The following is a 9242-nucleotide window of genomic DNA, read 5'->3' as shown; positions in this document are numbered from 1 at the left end:
TATATGCACATAGAGTTACATGCACAATGCACTACAGTATTTTTTCCTTGTAAAACAACATATCATAAAAACTAATAAAATACTGGTACTGACATAAAATTGCGACTTCACAAAAACGTGACATGGCGATAACAAGATGTCGTAAAAAGGGAAAAGTTACGAATCAGAATGACCTTAGTAACACAAGATTTCAATTCAAAGTATGCAAAGGCCAATACACAATACACAAAGCAAACTGCAGAAATCAAATTAACTATTATTTTTGCGCGCGCGCACACACACACACACACTAACACACACACACACACACACACGTTCAATAAAGATTAAAGGCAGTTGGAAGGAGCTCAGGGTTTTAGTTTAACCTTTTATTGTTTCCACTGCACAACAAAAGGAATATATAACTTTACATACTTCCCTTTGACCTGCTTTAAGACATTTTAGGAGCACTCAACAGCATTCAAAGGAAACGTTATAGTCCATTACATAGACCTGTGTCAACATTTGGGAATCCAAGGCGAGGAGACTTACTTCGCATGGTCTCTGCTCTCTACTGAACCCTTCCTCTGCCTGTCGAACCATGAACTCTTATGGTACAGTCTGACACTGACTTGAGTCCATTAGTCAAACAACATTTTTTCCAGACACCTGCCTCATCAATTTGGACTTTTTTTTTTTTTTTTGCCTTCTTGAAATATTAACCTAACCTTTTTCACTTTTTCCCCTTCTACTTATCCGGCTAACAAAGACACTCAAGTTTGTTGAGGGATTCTATTCTGGCAGAGGCTTGCATTACTTCCTGTGGGTGGTGGGTGATTGACAGTAAGCTGATCGAAACATAACTTGTGTACCAACATAAGACACTCAACTTGGGCGTCATGTCTCAGTGATAAAACAGGGAAGGTTTACTAACTAAACTAAGTAAAGGCTTCTGGTGTTGTTTTTTTAGCATGGCTAAACTTTGATTTATGGACCAAATACCTGCAAAACTGATGTTATTCCAATCCACCTTAGCTACAATATGTGTTGAAAAACTCAGATGGTAAACATTATACCTGCCAGGCATCAGATATTGCGGCTGGCTGATCCGTAAGGGAAACGCAATCATGTTCTACGCATGTGCAAAGACGGTTAGGATTGACCTTGAATGGTCAGGGTCAGGACAATCTCGCATTGGATAGCCTCCACAGCGCTGTGGAGGAGGGTCTGGCTAGTCCACATAGCAGTTTATCGGCACTTCTTTAAACCAATCGCATGGGCAGCATTAGGCACGAAATGGAGCCCCGGTCCCGCAGCAAAAAAGCCTCAGGAAGGAACTTGGTGTACGTTCAAAAAACTCAGTCCATACGGTGGAATTTCCGGCGGCAAGAGAGCAATCCTGGAAGTGGAAGGTCGTGGATTTAGACTAGGGTCGGCATAGCCCATTGATCAGGAAATAAACCAATCAGGTTTCCACTACATATTGTGTAGTAACAATGTGAGCATTTGTCATTTTAGGAATACAAGCATTTAGCTTACAGCCCCGCCCCCCGAATATAAGAGCTACTACCATACTGTAGGATTGTTGTTCTAGAAGAATGTATTGCAACAAATGGCATCACAGAAAGCAGAAAACAGCACAGTGTACAGAAACTACTACGTTTGGAAAGGAAAGAGAACAACCTGGCAATTCAAAACACAAAAAAAGTACTGGTGATGTCATTTAATAAGAGTTTTACGTCACACAGAAGTTGAGATAACAGAGCTTTGGTTGGGAAGACTAAAACAAAGCACCGAGCCTCTCCTGGCCAATTAAAGTGGGTCAATCTGACCACAAATTGCTCATTGGTGATCTTAGAGGAAGATCAAGGGCCACTAAGAATGAGGGAGGAACATTGTGTATCAGTAACTCAAAGGAATGGAATGGCCTGGCTCTAAGCCCAACGAGAGCCACTTACCCCATATCACTCAGAAGGGTGAAGCGTGTTGCTCTGCCGAAGCCAGAGCTGCTGTCAGGTCCACAGCTAGGCCTGCTTGTTTTTACAGATGACCTCTAGATGGATTGCAACACTGTTCTCCCTCTGGTGTTTTTTTTCTTCTTCTTTTTGGTTGTTGTGGAGGAAGTTAGTAACCATGAAAAGCAGTGATGAGGAGCTTGCTTTGATACTGAGTTGCAGGAATGCAAAGAGAGTGAAATGGGGAAGAGGCAAGACATCTATGAGTCATTGGACTGCCGACCGAGCAAGAGGCGCTGGGGCGCTCCCTCGGGGATCCACCACCGGTCAATACATCGGCATTGTGTCGTGATAGATTCTCGTTCTGATGCTCATATCAGGCTGGCCTTTCAGCTATGAGTCAGTGATCCAGAAGACGATACTGGATCATCTGATTTGTGTCTCAGTCCTGCCTTGTGTCAGCAAAGGTCCTCACAACATAGTTTAAAGGTCCGTTATCTAAGCAACAAGAGATCTATTAAAGCAATAGTTTCACATTTTGGGAAATATAATATAATATAAATATATTTGCTTTCTTGCTGAGTGATACATGAGAAGATTGATACCACTTTCACTTTCTGCCATTAAGATTGTGCTAATTGTGGACCTCTAACCAGCAGCCAGTTAGCTAGGCTGTACATGAAGACTGGAGAGAGGAGAAACAGCAAGCCGGAATCTGTCCAGAAGCAAACAAAAAAACATTTATATTATATTTTATCTTAAGACCTGACATCCACGACAGCAGATATTCTGTTTGAATGGAGAGAATACCAACGTAACACCGGCTTCTACACGCCCACACACCTCTTCTATGAGAGTGTTGCATTATGGGTTGTTTTATGGCTAAACATTGCTAGGTTAAGCTAGCAAGCGCTTGAAAGTCTGTTTATATATGTTTATATGTGTTTCTATGTATGTCTGTTTGTATATTAGAGTTGGTCAGCCCCAAAAGTGTTTTGGAAGAAATAAATTCCTAACAAGTGAGTTGAAATCTTCCGACATGAGAATGAAACAAACACACAAGATACACAAATGCGTTATTTGTAATAATACTAATATATAATATCCTTTCTGGAGAAATTACACTTTACACTCTGTTGTTATTACACACACGCTCAGTACATGCACTAATGCACTAAATGAGATTTCAGGGTGGGGGGAGCTGTCCATGGAAAGGTGCCCCGAGCAGTTGGGGGTTCAGTGCCTTGCTCAAGAGCACCTTGGCAGTGCCCAGGAGGTGAACTGGCACCTCTCCGGCTACCAGTCCACCACCATACTTTAGTCCACACGGGGACTTGAACCGGCGACCCTCTGGTTCCCACTCCAACTCCTTACAGACTGAGCTACTGCCACCCCTTTAATTGAAGTTTTTCATATTTTAGTATTTCAAGAAAAACCCCTAAGGGATCAGGAATATCTTCACTTTAAACTGATTGAATATTGGACAACATTTCCCAGCAGGAACAGTCACTTCAAGAAGTCTTTTCCAAAATCAGCTGTTGGAAAAGGTGAGGTCACCTTATGTAACTGTGTTGCACAGCTATATGGTAATACTGAGCTTTTAGAGGTGCTGTTTAAAAAAAGTTTTTTAAACCTTTTAGGGAAGTCACTTTTTTCACTGAATGATAGATAGAGTTATTGATCCCAAGAAAATAGACAAGTCCGTTCAAGAACTTTCACAAACACGAAAATAGAACACTAAATGAAAGTTGGACAGTATAATGGTTAATATACTGAACTATTAGAGTGCTGTTAATAAAAAAAGTTTTTTTAACCTACCTGCTGCGGCGTCAGCTTTTCTTCATCTGACAGATGATAGATAGATGTTTTTATCCAGAACAACTGAAATTCCTGTTCAGCAGCCGAAATCGTCCACAACCGCCACAGAATGTGCTAACTGTAATACAGTAGGAAGAAATACATCACTACATATACTGAGTGATATACTGGATAAATACGTAAGCTGAACCGCGCTGGCTGTAGTTTCTAAGTCCATACAGATATCGTAGCTGAGAGATGACTAACTTCATCATGCTCTATTGTATCCTGACTAGATCCGCTGCTACTCTCACTGTTAAACAGGAGCCTTCGGGATTGATGTCCTCTTGAACGTACTACAATCTAAATTCTATGCTGCATGACTGTTTCTGTGTCTCAGTCCATTGTCTTAAGTCATCAGGTTAACGTCCATTAATCGCTGTATTTTGTAACTGTGAGTATCTGGTCACGTAGGAGGTTTGGAACCGCACTGATGCTGTTTAAGTCACAAAGTACAGAGTGCTTGCTGCTGGGATGCCCTTCAACTCCTGGGCACTGCCAGGTGAGCAAGGCACCATACCACCCCCCCCCTGAGGTGCTCCCTCGTGCTATTGTACATCCTGTGGTCTGTGTTCACACTTGTAGTTTCCCCTTGTCGGACTAATAAAGGATAGATTATTATTATTATAATTATTTAAACTTGCCTTTGACTCATGTTTGTAATGTTGTTTGTTGTCAAGTTGTACTCTTACTGTTTTTATTATTATTATTTTTATTTCTATTGCTATTTTATTCGTTTTTATTGCTATCTTGTTTTACTGTTTTTTGGTCTCATTTTTAACAACTTTGTGACTTTGTTCTGTAAAAGGTGGCTATATTTAAAAAAACAACAACATTCTTATTAATATATCAAACGTACAGACATGACATTGGTAAGCTGTAGATCTTCCCATCTAACTCTGCAAAAAAGACGAAGCAAAGAGGCGTGTCTCCAAAAACCATCCCTTTCTATTATGTGAAAAGAACACACTTTCAAACTAAAACAACTTCCTTTCCTTCCATTGTTGCATCTTCTTAAACTAGCCAGTCTCTTGATAACACAGCGATGTCTTCATGTAAAGCTGGACCGTGTCAAAGCTTGCTGACATGTTCCCCAGGACACCGCAACCACACTGTCTCCTATAGCTGCTCCTCCCCCCCCCCCCCCCCCTCCCCTCCACCCTCTGTGTGTGTGTCTGTGTGTTTTTGTCTGTAGGCCACCCTCCCTCCCTGAGCATCAGACCACACAGATCAGCCCTGAGACCTGTCAAACACAGCTGGGACATCTTCCCCCCCCTCTCTCTCTCTCTCTCTCCCCGACTCCTATCCTCTCCTCCTCCTCCTTCCTACCTCTCCTCCCCCTCCTTGCTCCCCAGACTCCGGCAGGAAGCTTTGATACAGGGGTGCTGAGCAGCAAGGGGATATATTTCCATTTTTATCTGCTTCTAAGACTTCAAGACCCTCCTACCTGTCTCCTCAACCCCAACTGCATCTCACCAGCATACACAGAATCTGCCATGTCCCTTCTTCATTTGGTATGCTTCAGATGCAGTGTAATTGATATAGAAATGATCTGAGAGGGGAAAGAGCAGAAATGCCTACGACCGATTCGCGGTGACTGCTTTTCCTTCTTTTGTTGCTTTTGAGGTGCAAGTTCAGCAAAAATGACTCCCTCTGTTGTCTCCACTGGCTGTCATAGATTTGAGCGTCTGTCCTGTGCAATAAATGTCATGCAGCATATAGTCAAAGTCCCCACTACCGAGCTACTGTCAGCTCTCCAACTTTTCATTGCAAAATACAAAGTGAAGCAGTTGCTCAAAATAAATGTTTTGAAATTAGGGAAGCATCCAAGGCTGCGTTGTCACCTGATCGCTGCTTTTAAGACAGTTCTTTCACCCCGCACTGTAGACAATAATAGGTGTGCCAGTAAAGTTGGAGTGTTTGCTCAGCTCCACTGTTGTTGAGACATCACTTCCATAGCTCCAGGGTATGGCTGTTTCCCCACTTCAGGTCATAAATCAGCTAGTCTTGGGTGAGCTCACATGGATAAGTGCAACTTATCTTATACAAAATCTTGAGCAATGTAAGATGTTGTCTCCAGTAACCCTTCACATGCACAGCGTGCCATGGTCATTGTAAATCTAGACGGAAATAGGATGTATCAGAGAAATATTCACCTGAAACCAGAAAACTGCTCCAGGGCGTTGAAATGATAAACCGAGAGCTGTAAAAATGTACAGCCAGGTTGATAATTGTCTACTGCTGTTCGTCCGTACGTCTTTCCAGATGATGAATTATGCTGAGGGATACATTTCAAGGAGCTGAGGCAGAGAAAGAAAGAGAGAATACTCCTGAGTGTGAAGAGCATGGCAAGACATCTCGTGATACCAGATTTATGACCAAGACAGATGGCATGTAATGCAGCTTGAAGGTTAAAAGTTAAACAGGCAACAGGTTAAGATATAGAGTAGTCACTCTATGGAAGTTAAACTGAGTGCTGAAACACTTTCCAAAACAAAGACATGTCTTGGATTGCTCCCGGGAAAGTGCAGTGGTAAAATACACACATTTAAACAATGCAAACACTGTTTCCAATCAGGGTTTATTGCTTCTTTAATTTGATTAATTTATCAGCCACATCATCATTAGACTAATAATGATGTGTAGTGTAACCTCACAATATATGTTAGGTACTGTGTATTTGCTCTATGCTTAAAAACAAGGATCCCAAGCCGCCCCCCATGCAGTCCCTCGGCAGCTAGATCACTATCAGTATTAAATACAATCAAGAAAGAGCAAGAGTGTGCAAATATCATGAATCAACACAGCTATAAATGCAAAATTGATTTAAGATGACTATAAAGTAAAAGCTGGCTCAGGCCCGTTATATTTTTTCCTGAGAATTTGTGGATTTTTAGCAACCTGGGGGCAGTTTAAAATGGAATAACAACAAAAACTCCACATGGGGTAAGTGTGTTTAATTGGTTGATCCCAATATGTGTAGACTTAAGGCTATTTACCGTCATACTAAGTGTTTATTAGAAATACAATGTTTTGGCTATGGACCGCATCAGTTGCCTACTGACCAGAATTAACAAAGTTGGAGTCAACTGTTTGCAGGAATCCACTTTAAAATTGTATTTACATGTTAGAACTTTTAGGCCAACAACATGAATACATAAAGGATTCATTATATGCTATGTCCGCCAGAATTGTATTCCTAACAGTGTCAAAATATAAATAAATAAAATATTTAAAAAGAGAATCCACATAATAATAGGAGGTTAGAAAAGTCTGATTAGACTTTTTTTTGTCTAGAGTTTTGCACCTTGAGGGTTGAAAGCACTTAATTGGAATTTTCTTTGGATAAAAGCGTCAGCTAAATGTAATGTAATGTAATATAATGTAATGTGAGTTGTGGGACTCATGATTAAGGTATTCCTAAAATACTGGCTACAGCCCTGGACTGACTTTACATATAGCCTATACTACATTATAAGTAGCATATGTGTAGGAATATTAAAGCAGCCACTCAATAATAAAAAGCATAGGCTATACGCCTCAATAGACACCACAGTTTAGGCTAATAATAATGTTACTGATATGTTGCAGTGCCTAAAATAACATTCACCTGGTCTTAAAAGGCAAATGCTGATTGGCACTGAGTTTCCACTGTAGCTCTTTCAACACTTGATAAAACTTGATGAAGCCCAGAGACGACGCATCCCACCCGCTACCCCACCCTAAACCCCTCCCTCTCTCTCTCCCTCCCTCCCGCGGAGATGGGGAGAGAAGTTTGCCTGCGGCGCAGTCCACTGAACGTTTACCGTGTTTCATTTAGGGAACAGCAACAAGAGCCTCCGGAGAAGCTTTCCAGGGATTGTTGAGGACTATCTGACTGCACAGAAACACCACTCACAGTTGACTTTTTTGTTGTTGTTGTTGCTCTTTTGAAAAAAGCAAAGAAAAAAAAAAAATCTTTACTTATCATTGATGTCGCCGAAGTAGTGGGAAGCTCGGGTCACTAGGGCAGCGGCCGCACGCGGACTGTTGTCTGTAGGTAGGAGGGCGCTTTAAAAAAAAAAAAAAAAAAATCTAGGTCCCGGAGAAGAAGAAGAAGAAGAGAGCGAAACAGAAGGGAAAAGAAGAAGAATAACAGTCCAAGAGAAGGTGATAAAAGAGTCCGACTCAGAATGAATAACAACAAGATAGAGAAAGAAAACGAGCAGAGTGAATTCACCAACCACGAAGAGGAGGTACGTATCCGCACGCGAAATGAAATTAAAACCGCGGGTAGCCTACCTGCGGTTTTAATTTTCAATAGGTCGGTCCACCACCATGACCCATGACGGCGTCTCAATAAAGCGATTCGTGCTAAATGCTAATGGCGTGTTTTAAAACAACCTTCGCCTTCTCTGTCACCTATAGTATCACTATCATATCCATATGATGTTCCGGCTGTTTAACGCGTAACATACTGTCTCGTGGAGCATTGTCTGTGCTGTAATAGAGTTTTTTTTTGCCTTGTGAAAGTTGAAAGTGTCGTTGTTATATTATTGGACCTACTGCGGGGTGCTCACGTAAAATGTAGCTATTATCCGGTTGTCTTAAAGGAAGGGAGTATCATTCGTTAATGTGCACCTGTCCTTCTTTATATATAGACTATAACATATTTTATTGCTCTTCCTTTTAATTTCTGTAACCGACCTCATACTGTAGCCAACAAATCTTATTAAGCCCTACGTAACCACGAAAATGTAATGAACAAGGCAGGGCTTGATCACTGATGGCCCCCTAATAAGTAGTTCTGAATAACTCTGGACTATAATGATGCAAGTTACCCGACAACAGACTAAACGGGTTGCCAGTTTTGCCTTTACTGTACCATGAAGCCAGACTTCACACAACACTGAAAAGCTGTAGTAAAGGGAATTCAAAGCCAGGGAGCGAATTAGTTTTCACTGAAGCTGAGGGAGCAATTGGAGTTCAAACAAAACTGCTGCTGCAACATGTACGCAATAGCTCTTTTTTTTGCAACCCAGACCCACTGCATTACAGCCGGGCAAGAGTAGCCTCTCGACCTACGCTGACTCAATTACATCTTAACACACCAGAATGCTATTGTTTGGGGGAAAGGAAAGGTGAAGTAATCCATTTAGTTTCTGGTTAAATTTTTTTTTTAAATATCCCTCCCTTTTTCTTTAATATGCTGGATAATAACCAGTTTCTTCCTCTTTTTCTCCTTAGTCATTGCGCAGTCTTGATCCATAATATCTCCTTTTCTGTAAATGAGTTTGTGGTGGTGCTCTTTGTAGTGGTGGTGGGGGGGGGGGGGGGGGGGATTCTTTGGCATGGAAGTATCTCTGTTCAGACGACAGACTTGTTATTTCAGAGCTCCATGCATCTGCAGCCAAGTGATGTAAGAAAGGTATATCGGATTATGTCAGATATATCTCTTGGAGCAATTTGATT

General features: G+C 41.4%; 1 protein-coding gene across 5 annotated transcripts in view; it reads left to right on the top strand.

The window, feature by feature from the left end:
• The first annotated feature begins 7535 nt into the window (after positions 1-7535).
• LOC116707318 (RNA-binding protein with multiple splicing) overlaps positions 7536-9242 on the top strand; it is a 36162-nt gene continuing 34455 nt past the window's right edge. For 3 of the 5 annotated variants that reach the window (XR_004336464.1, XR_004336465.1, XM_032544635.1), the window contains exon 1: positions 7546-8026. Coding sequence is in view for 3 of the 5 variants with exons in the window: in XM_032544635.1 (XP_032400526.1) it covers positions 7964-8026 (63 nt within the window). In the remaining 2 variants the exon portion in view is untranslated. Of the gene's footprint in view, positions 8027-9242 lie in introns of all 5 variants that reach the window. The other 2 variants (XM_032544634.1, XM_032544633.1) reach the window with 2 other exon arrangements.

The sequence above is a fragment of the Etheostoma spectabile genome, chromosome 19 (genome assembly GCF_008692095.1).
Source record: "Etheostoma spectabile isolate EspeVRDwgs_2016 chromosome 19, UIUC_Espe_1.0, whole genome shotgun sequence".
NCBI classification, from domain to species: domain Eukaryota; kingdom Metazoa; phylum Chordata; class Actinopteri; order Perciformes; family Percidae; genus Etheostoma; species Etheostoma spectabile.
The sequence above is the reverse complement of the archived record's forward strand: the minus strand, read 5'-3'. Positions and strand labels throughout refer to the sequence as shown.